General features: G+C 35.4%; 1 protein-coding gene across 1 annotated transcript in view; it reads left to right on the forward strand.

Moving 5' to 3' along the window:
- The window catches only part of LRP1B (LDL receptor related protein 1B), a 2,306,513-nt gene that overhangs the window by 1,329,067 nt on the left and 953,951 nt on the right, over positions 1-23,495 (forward strand). The window contains exons 14-15 of the mRNA XM_036744555.1: positions 3,025-3,214; positions 12,651-12,773. Of these exons, the coding sequence (XP_036600450.1) occupies positions 3,025-3,214; positions 12,651-12,773 (313 nt within the window). The remainder of the gene's footprint in view (positions 1-3,024; positions 3,215-12,650; positions 12,774-23,495) is intronic.

A 23,495-nucleotide genomic window follows, 5' to 3' on the forward strand; every position in this document is an offset into this window, starting at 1 on the left:
TGTGGAATGAATCAAATCAAACCTAGACCAGGTTAAACTATTTAAACCTTTTCATACAGCTTCAGGGAACCTGGAATTCAGAGCTCAGAATCACCTCAGCTGAGCAGGACTGGATTAATCGAGGAATTTGAGCAAAATTAAGATTTACTACTTAAAATCTGACTCAGAGTAACTAGCCACTTCATCATTTCAACTTTTATAGACAAGACTTGCCTTAAACTAATCTGTAAAATGAAATTACCATTGGAAGTTAAATTCGTGTAAGATTAGAAAATTATATTTTTTATTGATTTGAAATCAACAGTAGCAACTCTTTCAAAACAAAACAAAACAAAGCCTGGTAATTCTAACCTTTCTCACTTCAGAATAAAGCATATATATATATATATATATATATATATATATATATAGAGAGAGAGAGAGAGAGAGAGAGAGAGAGAGAGAGAGACATATATATAGAGAGAGAGACACATATATATATATATATATATATGTATTCCCTTTTAGGCTTTCTATTCTGTGTTTTATATTATTATTGACAAAAAAACTTGCAACAGTATAAAATTTAGGGAGCGGGGAGTAGGTAAGGAGATTTTCATTGAGGCCTTTCACTCTAAAATTCCCAGACTATAATTTCTTTGTTTTTTCCATTACTTGGGACTTTTATAAGATTTTGGCATTACAGTAAATGTACACTATTTTCAGGACATGTGCTTTCACCCAATGTGTCTCTCACCTGAGGGCTGTTATGATAAAGTGGGCATTTTCATTGTAAAAACTGAAAAAAAAATATAGAGGATTCTAAGGGCATTTATTCTTCCTTCAGGAAAGAAGCAAAAGATGACCTTAAATCCCCTCTTTAGTCACATTATGGCATGGAACATATGGATTCTTTTCATGGAAAGGAAAAGTGCCTATCTTAAAATAATTCTGCCCACAATTAGGAGAAGCAACCATTACAAAAATTTTGATCTGTCCAACTGCCTTCACACATACATGCACACACATGATTAGGGGACAAAGAAAATACTTAAGAATCTCATCTTTTCCTCAGTTCTCTGTATCTATTGCATAACCATGTCTATTGAACTGTGCTGTTTAGTTTAATATATGACCTTAATTGCTTCAGTCATAGCACTACTACTATTACTGCTGCTGCTGCTACTGCTACTACTACCGCTACTACTGTAGCAGTACTACTGAACAATGTTGTTGAGTCATTTTTCAATTTTGTCAGAATCTTCATGACCCCAATTGGGGTTTTATTATATTAACAAATGACCCCCAGGCCCATAAAGGGACCTGAAATGAAACAGAGTCCAATATACCAATTAAATGTATTGATTGTCTGAGAAAATGTTCGGAGGGGAAAGAAGATCCTACAAGGGAGCAAAGAAATAGAGAGTATTCTTTAGCTGCTCAAAAGGGAGAACAAAGAGTTGAGATAATAGTTTCTGGAGGCTTTCAGAGGTGGAGGTGAGGTTTAAGGGAGAAGACATCTGTAGATATGATAAGCCAGAGAGAGTAAGGTATTTGGAAAGTCCCAAGTCTTCAGTTCCTTCTTAAGGCCACCCTCAAGTTGTTTTAGGCTGGTTTGGCCTCTGAAGCCTTCTCCAAGTTCATCTAAATTTCACTTCACAAAGGATTACTGATATGTCAAGCAGCTCTGAGCCTCAGTAATCCTTCTATTTGGTTGGTTGTTGTGTAACTCCATTGTCCTGCTCCCTCGGTGAAGAGCTCATGTTCACACTTGGCAAAGTTACTGGAGAAGTTTACCATTTCCTTTTGCAGTTCATTTTACATGAGAGGAAAATAAGGCAAACAGGGTTAAGTAATTTGCCCAGGGTCACACAGCTAGTGTCTGAGGCTGGATTTGAACTCAGATCTTTCTGACTCCTAGCCAAGCACTGTACCCAATATGCAATCTATCTGCCTCAACTACATATGCAGGGGGGTAGGGAGGCTTAGTTGCTCCTCAGTCATAATTGCTCCCTAATGATCCAGTTACTACCATTTGTTTCCTTCCACATGATGGGTTGGGGGGAAATGAGGAGAGACGAGAATGAGTCAAGAAATATAGATTTTAGCAATCAGGACTATGATGGTGTTCACTCATTTCTGTGATTAGGAGCAATTAATAGCAAAGAAGAGAATGTTTCTGGTGAAAAGGGGGATGGACCAAGTCAAATTCTGAAAGAGAAAACAGAATGTTGTAGTAAGTCAGGCTAGAGCGAATTTCATAAATAAATTCAAAGGAGTGGACAGAAATTCAGGAATTTGTAAGCCTTAATATTATAGGACTAGGAGCAGGATTGGAAAACAATGAACAAAGAGTAATTCAGGGAGAATACCCAAAGGAAACATATACTTAGGTTTAGATGAAATGGCAGTTTGTCTCATAGATGGCTTCTTTTGAGACAGAGTTTTTTTTATGGTAGCTGCAGGAAGAATTGGAGCAGCCATGCCCACTCCTTTCATTGTATCAGAATAACTTTAGGCCCAGAGAAATGGTTGAAGTTGTGGTCACCATGGTGCAGTGAAAGAAACACTGGACTTAGCTTCAGAAAGAATTCAAGTTTCTACTCTGACATCAACCAGTTGTATGATCTTGAGCAAGGTGCTCTAAGTGCAGTTTCCCTGTCTGCAAAAATGGAATAATAGTATTTCCTCCAAATACTTCACAGGGTCAATCTGAAAGAAACTATTTGTAAAGGGCTATTCAGAGGTAGGTATTGCTATTAGCAATAAGCATATCTAAAGTGGTACAGCATTGGTGAAAGAAAAATAAGCACAAACTAGGAGTAGTATCCTGTTAATGCTCGGTATCTTGCATAATAAATAAATATGTCCATGAAATGAAATTAGTTCTAAAGAGCACTTCTGCAAGTTGATTGAAAGAAGATGTGGATGCAAATATATTTGCTATGAACTGAGTTATTTGTTTGAATGTTGTTTTTACCCAAACAGCTGCCCAAACCTGAAAGATCTGATCTCCTTTTTTCTTGCTTTGTTAACACATTCTAGGTTGTCTACAGTGGGAAAGAACTGAACCATCCCTTTGGACTGTCGCATCATGGGAATTATGTATTCTGGACTGACTATATGAATGGTTCAATCTTCCAACTAGATTTGATGACCAGTGAGGTGACACTGCTGAGACAGGAAAGACCACCTTTGTTTGGGCTTCAGATATATGATCCTCGGAAGCAACAAGGTATGGGGGAATAATTAAACAGTTTCAATACTTCTTCTGAGTTTCATACAGAATTCTATTTTGCAGTGGTTATAGAAAAGCTTAAGTTTGAAAGCACTGCTAAAGTCTTATGATAAAATGTGTTTGGCTCACTCCAAAGTCAGTCAAACATTACCATAAAAAATCATTATTTGTTGTTTCAAATAGTCAGTGAATGAATGGGTTAGGGCATTATATTTGAGTGTAGTTGAGATGTTTTCTCCCATACCTTCTTTTTTGATATCATTTTTACCTGAAAAAGAAAATTCTCACTATTATGGAATAATCCTATTTTGTTTTTTAAGAGCATAACAGCTAAAAGCTTTCTAGTGAGGAGAACTTTTTCGAAAGGAAAGGGAAAATCATAGGAAAAGTGATAGACATTTGAAGGAAATCTAAGGTACTACGTTTTGAACAGAAATTAATATCTTAATGGTATTTCACCATTTATTTATGTGGTGATTATTGATTACTTTAAAAGAACTTAATACTATCTAAAACTGATGCCAAAGGGAAATAATAACTTTTCCAGTACTGTCCCCTGAAAAATCAGATGATTTTCTTATATAGTTTGTCTTCATAAACTGTTAATATGTATTAGGCCATACAGAAGTAACATGACTATGAGCTAGGTATTTCAAAAGAAGCATAGTTTGGTCACATTATGTAGCAGATGTTTTCTTTTTTTCCTAACCTAATTAGTTATTCCATCTTTTGAAAAATATAATTACTCCTACCAATTTAATGAGAATAAATTTCAATAAATTTGGGAAAAATCAATTATGTTCTAAGACTCTTCTCACATATATTATCAGTAGGGCTTTGTCTAGTAACAATAAGTTTTTAAAGAATCTTTTAGATAAATCAGATCTAAAGGAAAATATACTGTTTAAGGCCATCATAAGTTTTTTCTTATAAAGAAATCATCTTTGTGAAATGCAAAAACAATTTTAAAAATAGAAATATCAAACAGCAACTAGTGTAGTAAGAATTAAATTTAGTGAGTTTAAATTTATTTTATTTTAAAATTATTTCTATTTCATTAAATATTTCACAATTACATATAAAAACATTCATATTTATAAAATTTTTGAGTGACAAATTCTCTCCCTCCCTCCCACTTTTATCCCTCCATGAGAAGGTAAGCAATTTGATTTTGATTATACATGTGAGGTCATGTAAAATTATTTCCATATTACCATGTTGCAAAAGAAAAACATAAACCAAAACAATAAAGATAAAGAAAGTAAAAGAGTATGCCTAAATCTGCATTCAGAGTTCATTAATTTTCTCTCCAGAGGTGGACAGAATTTTTTCTCATGGATCCTTTGGAAATGTCTTGGATCTTTGTCTTGATCAGAATAACTAAGTCTTTCACCATTGGTCATCTTTATAATATTGCTGCTAGTGTGTACAATGTTGTCCTGGTTCTTCTCATTTTATTTTGCATGAGTTTGTATAAGTCTTCACAAGTTTTTCTGAAACAATCCAGCTTATCATTTCTTATATCACAATAGTAGTCCATCACAATCGTGTACCATAACTTGTTCAGCCATTTCCCAATTGATAGACATCCCTTTGATTTCAATACTTTGTCACCGCACCCAAAATAAAACTGTTAAAATATTTTTGTACAAAAATATCTTTTCTTTTCCCCTTTTCTTAACTCTATTTGGGATACAGACCTAGCAGTGGTGTTACTGGATCAAAGGGCATCCACAGTTTTAAAGCTATTTGGTCATGGTTCCAAATTGTTCTTCAGAATGGTTAGACTAGTTCACAATTCCACCAACAGTACATTAGTGTCTCAATTTTTCCATATCCCCTCCAACATTTGTAATTTTCCTTTTTTGTCATGTTAGCCAATCTGACAGGTGGGAAGTGGTATTTCAGAGTTGTTTGAATGTGCATTTCTCTAACCAATGGGGATTTTAGAGCATTTTTATGTGACTATTGATAGCTTTGATTTCTTCTAAAAACTGCCTGTTCATATCCTTTGACCATTTATCAACTGAGGAATGACTCTTATTTTAAAAAATTTGACTCAGTTCCCTATATATTTGAGGAAAGAGGCCCTTATCAGCGAAACTTGCTGCAAATTTTTCCCCAATTTCCTGTTTTCCTTTTTATTTTGGTTGCATCACTTTGTTTGTGCAAAGGCTTTTTAATTTGATGGAATCAAAATTATTTATTTTACTTTCTGCAATATATCTCTTGTTTGGTCAAAACTTCTCCCCTTATCTGTTGATCTGACAGGTATGTTTTCCCATGATCCTCTAATTTACTTATCCTATCTCTCTCTATGTCTAAATTATTTATCCATTTTGACCTTATCTTGGGATATGGTGTGAGGAGTTGATCTGTGTCTGGTTTCTGCCAAACCGTGGTGTAACATTAATTGGGTCACCATCCATAGTTTAAAAATATTTAAAATAGACCTGAGTTTTCTGTCTAGTTTGGCTGTCTACATTGATCCAAATAAAATTTTTATGATTTAGTCTTTATATTCAAGAGTGTTTATTGAAGACATTTTGACATCATTATTGTTGGAGTTGTTGACATTAAAAAAAAATCTTCTTATTTGCAGTATTTAATATTCATTGATCACAAAAAGATGTATATATTGTTACATCTGTGACAAATGTAATTTCCTGCTTATTATCAATGGAATATATTTGCTAAGGACAAAATGGTACTACTTGAATATGAACCCCAAAATATATAAGAATTTTTATTATTTCTGATGAACTAATTATACATATAATTCCACCCCTTCTTTCATTGGTACTCAATAAGTAAATAAACAAATAGAAAGATATTCTCGGATTACAATCATACAATTTCAAAAATCTTACAGGTTTTAATTAGAAGATTAAGGTAATCACAGATTTTTAAAGTTTAGGGCTCTTGAAAATTCAACTGACCTGGCCAATAAGAGAATTTACTTTGGTTAAATATGCATATTTGTTACAATGCTTCCTCTTTCCTTCATTTTTCCTTCTTTTTTCTTTTTTTTTCTTTATTTTCTTCCTTCCTTTCTTTTTTTCTTCTGTACCTTTTCATCCAAAATAAAATAATTAGCCCAGTAATTTAATTAAAATAAATTATTTTCCCCTTCTTACTTTTTTCTTTTCTGGGGTATGAAACTTCAAATTCATTTAAACCTTTCCTCACAGGACTTTCCTTTCATACCTTGATAATTCTTGTGCTTCTCTGAGCCTTTTCAGTTTTCTGTGACCTTTTTAAATGTAGGTGTCCAAACCTAGACATAATGTTCCAGGAAGATCCAAAAGAATTAAAGAATACAGTGGAAGATGCGAATGCTTGTCATTGTCCTTTTCTTAATCCTGGTAGCATGTTGACATCCAGTCTACTGATTAAGGTTTGCTGAGAAGAATGAAGTTTTAGCCCATTATTAAACAAACACTGCTATATTCTTTTTCTCTTAGTTTCCTATCCTTCGGATTATCATCATTAAAAAAAAAACTTAACTATTTAATATACCCATGTTACTGTTGTAACGATAATGAGTTTACAAAGCTAGAAGAAAGGACACAATACAGTCCCTTTCCTCAACAATTCTTTAGTCAAAAGTATAGACAGAAAAGGACAACTATCTTAAAATGTAAAGAAAAGAAAATGAGAATAAAATGGTTACCTACAAAAATCTATGAAAGGAAACTAAATGCCCAAGGAAATTCTCCTCCTTTTTCAGTTACTATTATTGTTTCTAACATCATCATCATCATCATTAAAATGATTGTGTTAACAATACTAACACAATTAATAATAATGTCTAGCATTGTCAGCTCTGCAGAATGCTTAATCTATTTTTCTTTCATTTGATGCTCACAACAACCCTGTGAGGTAGGTGCTGTTACTATCCCCATTTTACAGATGAGTTTACTAAAGCTGAGAGAGGTAGAGTGACTTACCCAGGGTCACAGAGCTAGGAAATAAATATTAGCAAAATTAGCAAAAAATAGCAAAATTTCAACTTAGGTCTTTCTAACTCCAATTCTAGCCCTCTTATGCATTGTGCTACCTAGATACCTTACTTCTAATAGTTAGTGACCACTCTGTCATCTTTTTTCAGGCAAGTAACCAAAGGGATCATGCATGACAAATGTTACCTCTTCACTAAGATGAACTAGAATTTCCCAGAACTTATTCCATTAAAGTTATCCTAAATTAAATATGTGGAATCAGAGAATTATAGATTTTGAGTTGTAGCCCAAGTAACAAAGCCATCTACAAGCAATTACTCAGCTTCTTGAATACCTCTTGGGAATGGGATTCACCATCCATAAGGCAGAATATTCTATTTTTTTTGCCATGTTTCCTTATGTTGAGCTGGATTTGTAAGGTCTAATTCTACCTACTTGTCCTATTTCAACTTTCTGGCATTAAGTTCTTCCTAAACAATCTGAATATTCCACATATCTGAAAGATGATCCTTAGTCTTCTCTATGCTAAATATTTTCAATTATTAAAGCTAATCCTTTAATAGAATGCAACTGTATAATCTCTTTTATGCAATGATCATGTTCATGATCAATGTATATATTTCGTTTGGACTTAGTTTTCTGCAGTCATGACTTATTAACCACAACCTAGTTATATAACTGTAACATAAAGAGCTTCATTGTTTACAGAATAACATGAACTTACTTGACGCCTATTCTAGTATCCACTTTACCAAGTATAAAGCAGATTCTCCCAAGCACAGAATTAAGATCACTTTCTCTTAATTTTATGGAGGGAAGTTCCAAATTTGTATATAAGGAGGTGGGTTGGAAGACTGTTTCTTCCATTTTGACATTGTGCGACACCACGGTGTGACACCACTACACGGTGATATGACATACAAATTCATATTATAACATCTAGAGCCCCTCAGAAGAATTTTTCAGGGTGGCAAAAGCTAGAGCTCATAACATCTGGGTGATGAGTAAACATCAATACGATGCTATTAAGGTGAGCAGCATTTTCTACTACATGGATTTATACCTTAGCAGTATTTTAGCTGCCCTCTTAGCTCAGAAATAATTTACCATACACACTTATGTGTCCTTGATTTCACTTTGATTCAGTAATATTTACAAGGCTATATGTTCCACAGTTGGCAGTTCAAACGCAGATGAGACAGCTGCTTTTGGCCCACATTTTTCAGGTTTCTGAAGAGGCATCCATGTTTCTTGGGCCTATGGATCAATCAAGAAAGAAATCAGCAAGCATTTATTAAAAACCTACTATGTTAGGAACTGGAATTACAAAGACAAAAGTGAAACACTTCCTGCCTTCAGGGAGTATTTATCCTATGAGGAGTGATTTGGGGGAAGACAATATGTACAGTTATACACAAGATAAATACAAAATAGATACAAAATGATTCTTCAGGGAAGCACTACAACCTGGGAGGGCAAGAGCAGATAAATCATGAAAGGCTTCATGGAGAAGATGGTGTTTGAGCTGAGTTTTGAAGGATATTATGGGGTGATATTATGAGGTAAAGGTGAGAGCAGAATATATTACCTATACAAAGGTCAACAAGTCCAAAGACATAACAACAGCAAATTGAATGCAAAATATGGGAAGCAATAAGAAGATTGGTTTGAACCAAATTGCATGTAGGAGTCTCTCAAACCAGCTCCTTTTAATCACAACTGTATGCAAGGCAGAAATATCTATTGACGGAGCAGTGCAGTTGAACTACTTTATCCCTGCTCTCTTAGTCTAGCTGTGATCTCTGCCCCCACATTAGGATGGGGAGACATACTTATGTTTGAGCCTTTTGTTGGTATTTGTAAAAATATATTCATAATATATGATGCCTATGTCCTAGGCCTGCATAATTCTTAATAGGGTCTTTAGCTGTCTTAAATGTGTAGTTCTGTAGATTGAAAGCCTGGTGTACGCTAAAGCATTATTTTTTTCTCTGAAAGAATTCTGAAATAAGGCAGGCAAGCTTGTTTTGCAGGATATTTCACTTAATGATTTATCCAGATTTCTTTTACTAGAGGTGGGTGGGGCAAGCCATACATTTTCCAAATAGGGCCTTTTATTTGAAATCACATCAAAGAGTCTTCCAATGAATTGAGTTTGACTGACAGTAACTTTGTTGGGCTTCGATTTCACCATCAACATAAAAGGAGTAGTCAGAAAAGCCTGTTCTGTTTGAAGCCCAGTTAATTTCCAAGACATAATAGCAATGACTTCTCTATGTGCTTTTTTGACCAATTTTAAGTAGCTTTCAAAGTCCTGTAGGTACTTGTGCTCAATGACAGATCTGGAGACTGATAGCTGTTATATGAACAAATCTCTAATTGGACAATCAAGTGGATGTGTGGCGAGAAGGATCCTTGCTAACCTTGAAAAAATATTATGGCCATTTTCTTGAGGATAGAGGGAATGAAGTACCCAGATTTCTCTTATGCTGGTGGTTATGTTATACTGCCCTTTTCTTTTCCCACAATTTAGAGGAAATGTAAAGGTTACATTTGACAGAAAAGTAAATTGTAGAGCCTCTTGAAAGATTGAGATATTAGTATGGGCTTATTATATATTGGCAGTTGTCTTTACCTTCTTCACTTTATTGCAGCTCTGTGAGAAGCTATAATGCATAATTTAAACAAACTCTATGTGGCTTTGTCACACAAATTATGAAGAGTTCTTTGATACTTGAAACGTGCAGGTGAGGCTAGGAATAGGTCTTATAAATATATATATATATATATATATATATATATATAAAACATATGTAAATTCCAAGGCATCAGAGATCCCTTCATCTTAATGAAAGTCATTTTTTCCCAATCCTACCACTTTTGTCAATAGTTCTTTTCTCAAGCAGTACCAAACATTCCTCCCTAGTACTGTCCCTAAACTCCCCTCATCCCTGTCATTTAAATGGCTCCCCTAAAATTTTGCCTTTACCTGGAAATCTTTGCAGATTGATCCAAGAATCGCTGTCATTTTCCCTATTTCTCTTTACATAGAATTAGAACTCTATGGCTCTTTCTCATACGTGGGTTTATTCTCATTGTGCTACAGTGCTACATTGGCTTCAGAGTCAGAGAATTTGGGTTGAAATTTCTGTCTTTGACACTTAAAACCCATGTGACTGTTTGGACAAGTTCCTTCAGGATGTTAGGGCCTGTTCCACCCGTCTGGTTGGTCCACAGCCCATGCTTGGCTCTGCTCCATTCCACTCCCAGCTCCATGGGTGATAGACCTCACCCAGCGACCATCCAGGCTGTCCTGGGCTGGAGGCCTGCTTCCCTCTGCTATTTCATGGGTTCCGCAGTTCTAGAATAGAATAGAGCAATTTTTATAGGTTTTTGGAGGGACCTGGGGGGAGCTCACGCAAGTCCCTGCTTTCCAGCTGCCATCTTGGCTCTGCCCCTGGACAAGTTCCTTCACATCCCTAGGAAATAGTTTCCTTATCTGTTAAAGCTGGGAGCTGGGCCTTTTGATCTCTGAGGTGACTTCAAGCTCTAGATTTATTCCCCAAGGATTTTACCCCCAAATTAGATTAAACTCTGATATACATATATGTTTAAGTATGTATATATTATATATATATGTATATATATTTAATATTGTGAGTCTATTTTCTAGTCACGTATTTGCCTTTTTTGTTGTTACCTAGTCATGCTTTTTTACTTATGTCAATAATGTTTGTTTTAATTAGTAAGCTAAGCAATTTTTAAAATAAGCTCTATCACCCTATGGAATTCTGTTTGTAAGTCATCCAAATAGGCACCTAATCATGTTTTTTGTGACAATAATGATCTTTTTATTGTGTGGAATATTTTAAAAGTCAACTTTTAACCTGAAAGAAAAAGTATAATTTTGGATTTAACAAGAACGTTTTCATACTTCAAGTAAAAAGGTTTGAAAAACATGTTGGAGTTCTATAGACATAAAAAGAGGATCCAAACAATTATGACAAAAGATATGTACTGATATAGTTAATCTAAGTTTTCTGTTATATTATAATGAGCCAAGGGTAATTTCTCTTTTTCAATTCATGCTATTCACATATGAAATAAATTTTTAAAGTCTGTAAAATAGTAATATCTCCTTAAAAATTTAAAATTCATACTTAGCAGTGAGTGGGTATGCATAACTCATGTCATTGTAATTGAGAATTTGAATGTTTAACACCTCTTTTATATATGGAAGCACATCCTAATTTATTGTTTTCAGTATTTTCCCTCCTTTTTACTCTTCTAAATTCCTCATATTTGTTCTCTCTATATTCTTGAATTCATTCTAATTTTCTAGAACCTGAATGTGAGCAAAATTATTAAACAACGTGATTTATTCCTGTACATGATGTGAGATTGCCTAGACAGAAAGCCAGGCAGTCCTATAACATATTACATTTTTGATTCCAGAGTCAAACAATAAACATGGCCCGCATCTGAAAAGAACTCTCAAGGAGGGGTTGGGTGGGGGGAGGGGGGTTGCAGTCACTGTTGGAGGTAGAGTCTGAACTAAGCTTAATTACTTCTGCATTCAGAGAGTCATACTAAAAGCTTATTCTGAGTTATTAGCTTAAATTGTGTGTTTTTATTTTGGGGGGTAAACATGCCAAATTGAATTTAACTTTTTGAATAATAAAAATGGATCTTAATTTATTCCAGGTCATTCACTCTGATCTGAGGACCACATAATGATCTGTGCAATTGAGTTAAATATTTATTGCATATAGCACAATTTTATGATATGTAGTTTTCTCCCCTCCCCATTTATTATTCTCCACATGACATGTCCAGCCCATAAGGCCTTCAATGTAATAACCTAACCTGTCACTTTAGTAAAAAAATTTTTTCACTTAGATTTTAACTGCCAATATAATTCAAAACCTCTTTTGTACTATTATATTGTATCCTTGAATAATTAAATACACTTTATTTTAGGGCTTAAGTATCTAAGCTGGCATAATCAAACTGTTATTTATTTATATCTTGTAAAACGAGGGGTAGAATTGTGAACAACTGGAGGGATTGATGTCATCTATTAGCTTACTAAAGCCTTTGGTATGTGAGTTTGCAAATGTATGTAACTATACATACATTCATACATGATTGTGATGTCATTGTTATTTATCATTACTTATCATTATATGCAGGCTCATATATGTATATTTATTGATCTCAAAGAACTGTAATTTTAGTGTTGGAAGCCACTTTAATGATCATCTACTCCAATTCCCCTAATTTTGAAAAAAAAATAAGCCTAGAGAGATTGCTTTAGTAAGGTGCAGAGCAGGACTAGAATCCTCATTGTACATGTAAACAGTTACATATGCACAGATGCTTGCAGATCATTTATGAGCAGAGGCTAATGACATACTGTCTGGCTTTGCTTTGTAGATTTCTAAATGCATTTCTTGCCCTTTCCTTTGAAGGTAATAATGCCTGTCGAGTAAACAATGGTGGCTGTGGGACACTTTGTTTAGCCATTCCTGGAGGTCGAGTTTGTGCTTGTGCAGATAATCAACTTCTTGATGAGAATGGGACCACATGTACATGTAAGTTTCTTCTCTTGTGAATGTTGAGGTATATACCATTATGAAGAAAAAGGGAGAACTGAAATTGAAGCTTGGAAATGGAAATCCAGAGGATCATGGAGGCACATTGCTTTGGAGGAACTTTAGCTCAATTAAGTTCAAATATACAAATTTTGCTGAAAGGTAATAAAGTATGAATTATGACATCAAATTAGTAATTCTGTACAACATACCAGTAAAATGTATACAAATATATGCTGGGGGGGGGACAAGTAGCATAAATGGATCTTAGTACACTACAGGGTGGATTTTCTTTCATTGTTTCTTAGTTAAATATTATTGGCATTTTATTTAATATTTTTTAAAACTTGTAGTCAACTGGTCAAACAACAAACATTTATTAAGTTCCTCCTGTGTATAAGGCATGGTGCTAGGAACTGTAGATAAAAAGATAAAAATAAAACAGATTCAACCCTCACTGAGCTTAAATTCTATTGGCATAAGACAACATATACGTAAATAAGTGATATATATATATATATAATATTATACATACAGGTATATATACACGTATATACATGCATATCTATATCTATATAATGCAGTCAATTTGTAAGGAGATATTGGATGTTAGCAAATGAAGGATCAGGAAAGGCATCAAATAGATAATGGTTCTTAAGATTTTTGAAAGAAACAAGGAAGACTATTCATGAGATAAGAAAAATTAAATTACAGGTACCCATTTAAGATACTTTCAAAATATTTTAAAAAATGAGTATTTTTTCCCCATTTTTGTTAATACGGCCAGTGGCAAATTTAGGCTCTAGTGCTCCTTAATGGTCACTGCCAAAGACAAGAGTTAGAAAAAGAAGCTTAATTTATGGTCAGTTTCCTAGAAAACACAAAACCCATTTGTGAAGAGCTTGCATTCTTCTAGTCATTATCTAAACTAATGTAATCAGCTTTCCATTATTTGTTTTAAAATCTAGTCATCTGTAAGGCACCAATAATGTCTTAGCTATGTTAGGTATTCCTTGAGAGGTTTAAACCAGTCTCCTGAACATTTTAGATAGGTTGTAAGTAGCATCTAAAGTTCCTCACAGTTCTAGAGCCATAGTCGTATGATTCTATGATTTATATTGTTGTTTTTTCAATTGTGTCTGACTCTTCATGACTCCATTTGGGGTTTTCTTGGCAAAGATACTGGAGTAGTTTGCCTTTCCTTTCTCTGGCTCATTTTGCATATGAAAAAACTGAGGCAAACAGGGTTAAGTGACTTGCCCAGGATCACACAGCTAGTAAGTGTCTGAGGCCGAATTTTAACTCAGGAAGGTTTATAGAGTTATAGAATTGAATGTGATCAGATTTGAGTGTGATCAGATCTTTCTAAGACCCTCATTCCAATACCTCATACTGAAATGAAGGTGATTAAGAGTTGACCCTGGGCTTCTTGAATGCTGTGCAGATGGAGTGTAAGTTTTGATGTGTTTTATATATCTTTCCTACATGAACTTCTTTCTATCACTTTAGTATAGACCCCCAACAATCCTCATCCATTCTACTTCAATGGATTCTTAATTGAATTTCTTTGTATTCTAGTCTCTTTGTTTCAAATCAATCCTTCATACCAATGCCAAACTAATCTTGAGAAAGACACAGGTCTAACCATTTCACTCTTGCTCAAAAGACTTTGTTGATTCTTCATTACTTTAGGAAACCATAGGTAAATATGTAAAGACATGCTGCTCTCTCTCTCTCTCTCTCTCTCTCTCTCTCTCTCTCTGTCTGTCTCTGTCTCTCTCTCTCTCCTACTCCTGAACTCAGAAGGGCTGTGGCCCTATTCTTTCCTTCTAAATTGGTCCCTAGCTCTGCACCAAGCATGTATTACTTACTGGTCAAGTACTAGGAGGGCATTTGAGAGAAGGTTAAGCTGTCTCAACCCTGACCCTGAAGGACTGGGGGGAATAGCTCAAAGAAATCTTAGCTTTGGCTCATGTGTAGGATCTCCCCTAAAAAGAAGAGTGTAGAAAGATACTCAATACATAGAATTGGTCAGGAATAGGACATACTTATTTTTCTTCTACAAATAAGAAAAACTAAACATAAAAATAATCCTAAATCCTCAACAGCAAGACTCATTGCTGTTGTTCTTGAAGAGGACCAATGATATCACAAGGATGATGTGTTGATATGTGCATGAATTGGATTTCACAAGACTTTTAATAACTATGACAATTTTCCAAGAGGTTGGTATTTACTAAATAACCTTTTATAGGACACCTGAGCAGCCATTTCACCCTCACCGTACTCTGCACTGTCTGACAGCTGCATCAAGGTTCATGTCTCCTGATTGATCTCCTTCTGCCAATGGTCATATCCAAGGAGACTATTGCAATTGCTAGGGACTTCTCCTGAAGTATATTTGTCACTTGCTGAGGACCAAGGAGATTCCAGTCTTTTGAATTCATGAGATTGGTTCCAAGACCAGACATATCCCTCTTAAGATTATTGTTTAGTGACCTATATCCGGGGAAGGAACACAAAATCAGAGTCAGAGAGGGGCCCAGGGTCCAGAACCCAGCCTCCGGATTACATAGGCAGGACAGGTTGTCATGTGCCCATATCAGCCATGAAGGGGTTTGGGGATGGGGGAGAAATTGAATTGCACCCCTCCCCCCAACCCCTCCATGAAGAAGCTTGAGGAATCACAACATTCTTGGCAGATTTGAAGAGAGATCATACCATCTCCTTCTTAGGTTCATCTGGTCAGGATTCTTCTCCTCCCAGGTCGGTGGCCAAATGGTCTTCTTACAGCCATCCTTCCTGCATGGTTATGAGAGACATCATATTTATATGCTGAATTAAAGTAAGCTTGTCAACCCCTTAACGTTGCTTTCCTTAGTAAAGCAGATCAAAAGAACCTGGGCTTTGGCAGAGTGCTTGTTGTTGGGCTTGTGTCGGTCTTTAACCCCCACAACAGCTGCTAGCCAGATTGTTGAAACACTTCGTTAATCTATTTGTCCACATTTCTGCCAAATTGATATTTCTAAAGCTCAGGTCTGACTGTGCCACTCTTCTACACAAAAAGTTCAGTGTCTCCCTATTTCTTTAGGATATAATATAGATGGGGTACTAAAGTCTTTTACAATCTGCCCCCAATCTATCTCTTCAGGCTTATCACACATTGTTCTCCTTCATACCTTCTGTTTTCCTTTTTTCAACTAGCCCACTTCCTCTTCTCAGCATAGTAAATCCCATTTAATGTCTTCATTCCTTTGAACATACTATTTCCAAGCATACCTAGAATATTCTCTCTCCTTCCCTTCTTTCTCTTGGAATCCTAGCTTCCTTCAAGGCTCAATTCAAGTCTTCTTTCCTAAGAGAGACCTTTCCCTAATTAAGTCAAATTGTTATCTCCCCTGCCAAATTTCTCCCTCTTTATTTTGCACATTTTTGTTCTTCAGTCGTTTCAGTTGCATCTGACTCTTCATAACCCCATTTAGGGTTTTCTTGACAAAGATACTGGAGTAGCTTGCCATTTCCTTTTCTAGTTCATTTTACAGATGAGGAAACTGAGGCAAACAGGGTTAAATGACTTCATCAGAGATGTTCAAGCAAAGACTGAATGACCATTGTCACATGGTATATGTTGGACTAGATGGGGTCTCCAAAATGCTCTCTGACTCTGACATCCTGTGATTCTGTGGTATAAGGAGGGTGTAACATATTGCTAATAATTGTTTACATGAAAATAGTGGCACAGGCAATTTTAAAGCTGATTAAAAGGAATGAACAGGTTGTGTAGTAAGAATGAGGGATAGCATAAAAACTATTTTGGTACTGTTGGGATACCGAAGTGTCAGTGGCACAGTGGAAAGAATAATGGATTCATCAAAGATAGTAGATTCATCAAAGAATGAATTTGAATCTAGGCTCAAGTCACTCAGTCATTTACTTGCCTTGGGTAACTCACTCCCCTTCAGTTTCCTAACTGGTAAAATGAAGGGGTTGGACTAGATGACCAACATGGTCACTTACACTTTATGTGTATGTGTGTGTGCGCGTGTATATATACATATATATATATATGTATATATATATATGTATGTATGTATATATATATATACGTATATATATGTATATATACATGCGCACACACACACACACACACACACACACACACACATATATATATGTATGTATGTATGTATGTATGAACCAGAATAAGTTAATTGGCTGGATCTTCCATGGAGGATTTCCTGAAGGACATGAACAGGAAAATGAACTGTAGAAAGGTATGGAAGGCTTGTGATTTGCACTAGTGGAAGGAGTAACCACAATAGTAAGATTATACATCTATACAATTATCTAAATTAGTGGGATGCAAGAAACTTTCCTACTGAACCTTCTTATTACAGGATGTGTCTTGATTAGTTATTCTCTTTTATTCTTCTCTGGACAAGGGATATCTTAGAGTCTCAGCATCATAGAATATTAGAGCTCAATGAGTCCTTTGAGATTATTTGTTCAACCCCTTAATTTTTTCAAATGGAACTAAAGCCCGAATACATTAAATAACTAATCCTCCTTGAACTTCTTTCCTTCCTGAACAGTGGTTCCCAATGTTTATGCTCTTAGCTTATGATCAAAGTAGCCTTTGATCTACCTTTTATCTTTTTAAACCAGATTTCACCCATATAGGAACATTCTTGGTGGTTTAAGTTGATAAGCATGGGGGTACACAGTATGATTTATTCTGGAACCCACACTTTGCTAAATGTAGCCCAATGCATTTTTTATTTGATCTCCATCCCTCTGCATGGCCAATCAGTTAGAAGTCTGATGACTTTGAGTGTATCTTTCCCAGTGGTGACTGCCAGGATCACTTGTTTCTCTCACCTTGCCTCTGGTTCTCTGCTTCATATTGTTTGCTCCCCTGCCATGCCTGCCAAACAAAGCAAAATGAAACACACTAACTGGTTTCTTGGAATCCAAAGCCATAGATACCTTAAATGGAATTCTTACTTAGCAAAGCCTTCTAGTTGAAACTTGGAAAAATTCATACAACAGTTTTAATAGTGACACAAAAAAACTGGAATATATGCAGAATTACCCAGATCACCATTGGACACCTTGGTATGAATACATTTGGAAGTAACCTTTGGCTCATAGTCAATGATGTACTATAGAGAGTCATTGCTTGTCATAAAGCATTTCTTAGGAGATTTGTTATTTATTATAATTTTAAATGTATTACTATTGACAATGAAAGTTTCAGAAAATGTCTCAGATTATTTGATTCCAATATTTACCATGTATAAATTAAGTAATCACAGTGCTATGAAAGCACAAAGGGAAATGAGAAACCAGATGAGCATATGTAGGTTACTGATTTGTTTCACTAAGCATTGTAAAATGAATGCAAGCTGGTTCATCCTTATTTGTAACTCTACTTTTCCTAAATTTATTTGGGGTGGTGCTTTTTCTTCCTGGTAACCAAGTTGTTTTGGTCAGCATCTGCATCAAGCTTCTCAGAGGAGTCCAGTTTCTGGTATATTTGGCGGTGTTTCTGATCAGTGAGAATGAAAGTCACAACATGATTTTTGTACTCATAGGCAATGAAGTGAATACATTACTAATGCTCATTATGTATTTCCCTCAAGCTTCCTTTCTATCATTCTCACAGAGAAAAAAAGGGTGTCTCTTAAATTTTTAACATGTTGATGGATTTTGGGTTGTATCCCTGCACATAAAAGGGCTACTATTTGGTACAGTTAAGAGAAATTTGGAGGTATACTGTAATTTTCTTATTTGTATTTCACCATTTCAGCTTCTCCCTTATTTACTACCACTACTCACAAAAACATACTTGTGAAACCTTCTCTTTGTTTCCTTGGATAAGAACAAATAAACCAAAGAAAAGTACCTGACTAATTAAATTATTCAAGTGACATCCACACAATCCACCATCACAATATTCCTCTCTTTACAATGTAGACATTTCAAACAGTCACTTTTTCATCAGTCTCTCCATTTTATACCACTTACACCCGGTTGTCTATATTGCAGGAAGGAGAGTAGTAATTTGGCAATTTTATTGTAATTACCTGTAGCCAAACCATATAGGTATAATTTTTTAATATCCCTCCAGGTCATATTTTTAAAAAATGTGTCAAGCTCTCCACTTGTGATATATATTACTATGAAGGAAAGACAAACAAAAATAAAGTCTCTGGAATAAATGAATCCAAATTTCCTTTCTGGATCTAGATCATAGCATTTAGATCCTGGGAGTAAATGGTAATAAATTAATTGCCCAAGAAATGAATAAATGAGATAAAACAAAAACCTCTCAAATTTGCTTTTACACCATTCCATTTTTAACGTACTATTTTTTTTTCTCTAAAAGTTTCATGTTTTCCTTTGATTTACGGAGGGAACAATCAGTAGTATTCCCATTTCTAGACGGGAAACACATAGGACAGATAGGCTAAGTGCCTTGTTCAGGTCACATAGTAAATGAATGACAGAACTAATACCAATTTCTCCACTCTTGACAATGTCTCTGATTCAGTATCTGTTGGACACCAATGATAGAGCCTAGGTAACAACTACACTGACAGAGCCTTGCCTCACAACTGACCAAGCAAAATAAAAAGAAATAAAGTTGTAAAGACTTGCAGACATAGTTTTTTCTTTTGTTTAGATTTTCCTCATTGAACTGATGTCAGATCAACAACAACCGAAAACATAAGACAAAAAACCCTGAACAAACACTATTTGGCTCTGAACTGAATCCTATAGATTTTTTTTTGACATTGAGCTTTGAAAATAAAGCCATGCCAAGATGGGATTGCAGCCTGTAGGGGGGGGGGGGGGGAATGGCAAACTATTTATTTGATTAAAGTAGAATTCTAATCTCAGCCAGTTTGGGATTAATGGTAAATACAAGCTGGATTTCTTTTCCTTGTGAGACAGGTTACGTTGAGATTTCTTGTACAATGAGCAAGAGAGAGAGAGAGAGAGAGTGGCTGGGATGGTACTTTAAATTCATTTGGCAAAGCTTATAATAAGAAGCATGTAATAAAGTAGTCTATTGTAGCTTAGGTAGGTAATGTATTTTAACAATATCTAGTCAGTTCAAGAATCATTTATTAAGCACTTACTATATGCTAGGCACTGTGCTAAATACTGGTGATACAAATATAAACAGAAAGTTAGGAGTGCTATCTGGAGAGGAATGAATACATTGGTGGCCTGGGCATCCTTATTAAAATGGATCTAGAAGCAAAAAGTGACATTGAAGCCTTTACCTTTCATCACAGGAGACTAGAGAAACTAATTTGTAGGTAGGTTTTCAGGAAAGAACCAATGGGAATTATTCTGTCAACTTTATCTTTAATCAGATTTTTAAAATTTCTTTAAAACCAAGTTCCTACCAATTCAGTGAACTTTACTACTACTATTCTTCACCACCATGCCTATATACATTATATTAATATATGGAGTTTTTTCTTCTAGTATGGCATTCTTAAAACTGGTTCAAACAGTATGCTTTAATGTACGTAGCATATGGAATATTTTCCATATGAGATTCCAGGAATAATCACAACCCACAAAATTAATATATATATAGAACCTAATTAATTTAGTGAAGTAAGTCAAATTTGGGAGAGAATGGGAGCCATTTAGTCCAGAGAAGGCAATAATTCTCCCCTTAGAGCCTGGGATTCCAGAGAGCTTCCTAATATGTGTTACACTACAGGAGTGACTTCAACATTGAGAGAATTTGGCTCAATGTGTTACTTCTATACAAGGTAAAGTGTTGTACAATTACCTCTTCACTGCAAACTGAGACCTTTTTCACCTTCTAGAGTACCAGATATATGCCCCTGTCACAGACAGTGCACCAGAATAGTTGGGTCATTTATCTGTTCTGCTGTGACAAGCCTTATGTTCTAGGATATATGCAATCTAATACGTAGTAAAAAGTTTAAGGCAGTAAAAAGTTTAGGAGTCCTATCCAGATGAATATTTATGGCCTTCTGTGAGTAGGAACTCAGAAAAGATTATGTACCACTTAGGTTGACTGCTCAGAAGACCACTCTATCTAATGAAAGGTCATCCTGCTGTGATGAAAGGAAGAAAAACCCCAACCCATGGCACCATTTTTCACATTGTCTTCCTAGGGAGAAGAGCTTATATTAAGGCCTACAATAAACTGCAGCTCCATATTTTCCTTTAGCTGCTCCTCTATCCCTGCTAAAAGTAAATGAAAAGTAGGAGCTACTCCACTCCTGGTGTGACAAAATTCCCATGGTGGATACTAATAGAGGAGATAGAGCCTATCTTGAGAAACAGGGCACTAAAGGGCAATACTACTGTATTCAGGGGTCTATTAGCTTATTCTCAACATAACTTTAAAGAATCAAATCTCCTTTACTAATATCTCCTTTGGTAATGTATTAGAAGATGGTTAATTATATTTGGGGAGCTGAATGGTAGAGCGGAATGAGTTCTGTCTTTATGAGTCATAAGATGGTATAATAATAGCTCTAGAGCAGAAGGGAATGGCAATCTAATCCAATCTCCTCACTGGACAGATTAGGAAACTGAGGTCCAGTGAAGTTAAGGGACATATAAAATCACTTATATAAATATAGCAAGTATTGGGGCAGCATTTGAACCCAGGTTATCTGACTCCAGAGCCAGCACTCATTCCATTGAGTTCATCTCTTGGTTCTGTATCTTAACTACATGACCACAGGCAAACTACATTGCTTCTCAAAGTCTTCATCTGTAAAATGGAGCCAATGAGACCTACATTATTTCCCTCAAAGAGCTGGTTTAAGAAAAACACTTCATGAACCTTAAAGTGCTATAGAAATGTGACCAGTTATTGCTACTTATATCTATCTTGTTTTTATCTTCTTTGTTAGAATTCAGATAAACAATCCTGGGAAATGTTGATACCTTGCTATTATTGTGATTATTATATTGTCATTCTTGCCATTTAAAAAAATATTATCTAAAGAGAAATGGTCCTAAGATTGGTAATTATCTTTATATATCATTATATTTCATTCTCACTTTTATAATGGGATTCATAGAGTAAGTGATGCAGCTAGATGGCTCAGTGGATAAAGTGCTAGACCTAGAGTCAGGTTTGATTAAATTCATTTAATCCAACCTCAAAGACTCACTGTGTGACCCTGGGAAAATCATTTAGTCTTTTTGCCTTAATTCACTGGAAAAGGAAATGGCAAAACACTCCAGTATCTTTACCAAGAAAACCTCATTGACGGTATGGTCCATGGGGTCACAAAGACTCAGACATGACTGAACAACTGAACACCAACAACAAAATGATTCAATGAAGAGAAATTAATCATGGAGTTAGGAAGACCTAAAGTCAAATCTGGCCTCAAGAATTTACTAACTGCATAACCCTGGGCAAGTCATTTCATCTGTCTGCCTCAATTTCCTCAACTTTCAAAAGAGTGATAGTAATAGAACCTACCTCACAGGGTTGTTGGAAGGATCAAATGAAATAATATTTGTTAAGAATTTAGCGAGGAACCTAGAACATAATAGTCTCTTAATAAATGCTTGTTTTCTTCCTTCCTTCCTTCCTTTATTCCTTCCTATAATATTCCTATAATTACATATTTATATATAACATTCTCCATACTATTCCAAAAATTGAAATAAATAAACTATATAATTGAATGAAAGTACTCAACAGATATAAGATCATTTCCTGATGTTTACTTAGAGCATCCTTGGTACAACTCTAACAGCAGATAGAATAATGGGGATGATGTACACTTCGTTCTTTTACCTTATGTCTCAACAATCCGACTAGCAGCTGCTGTGAGGGTGTAAAGCCAACAACAACCAGCTCACAGAATGCTGCAAGCCCAGGTCCTTTCCATCTGCTTTATTAAGGAAAGCAACGTTAAAGGGTTAACAATATTACTTTAATCCAGTATACAAATATCATTTACTTAGTTCAGGGGAAAAAACCAGCACCCTGAATTACAGACCAAATACAATTCGTAGTTATCAATATCTGGGTGTACAGCCGGGGAGCTCTTTATAACGGCCGGCCCAGAGTCCTGTGCTACTCCTGCTGTGTGTCAGAGCTCCGAGAGAGAATGCTAACCTCTGCACTTCTATATCCTGTTCAGGGCTGCGACCTCACCCAGGCTGGGCGTGGAGAAGTTCCCCACCCCCAATATCACATCAAATGCAAATCAATGGCTCCCAATTGTCTCAGTGCTGAGAAATACAAAAACATCCCACTTTATCTACCCCATTCAAACAAAGGCCAGAATCATTAAAGGTCAACAGCAAAAAGTCCCACCTTAATTACTATTACACCTTATGGTTTTGATTTCCTCTGCTAGGTATATACATAGATACATACAGATAAATATAGATGTGTGTGTGTGTGTCTGTGTGTATGTGAATGTATGTGTATGGATGGGTGTGTCTGTGTGTCTGTGTGTTTCATTCCCTGTATTTGGGAGGTTTTGTTTATTATGGAAAAACTGAAATAGAGAGGCTTAAACTGACTCTCTGAAAAATGTCCTTTTATGTTAATCTTCATATTATCATATAGTTTTTGTAAATACAGAACAGTTTTTCATGGGCAATTCAAATACTTTATTTGAGCATATTTCATATATTTGTAGTGTATGAAAATACCATAAGTGCAGAACTAAATTAAAGGTTTTACAG

Source organism: Trichosurus vulpecula, chromosome 2, assembly GCF_011100635.1.
Source record: "Trichosurus vulpecula isolate mTriVul1 chromosome 2, mTriVul1.pri, whole genome shotgun sequence".
Taxonomy (NCBI): Eukaryota; Metazoa; Chordata; class Mammalia; order Diprotodontia; family Phalangeridae; genus Trichosurus; species Trichosurus vulpecula.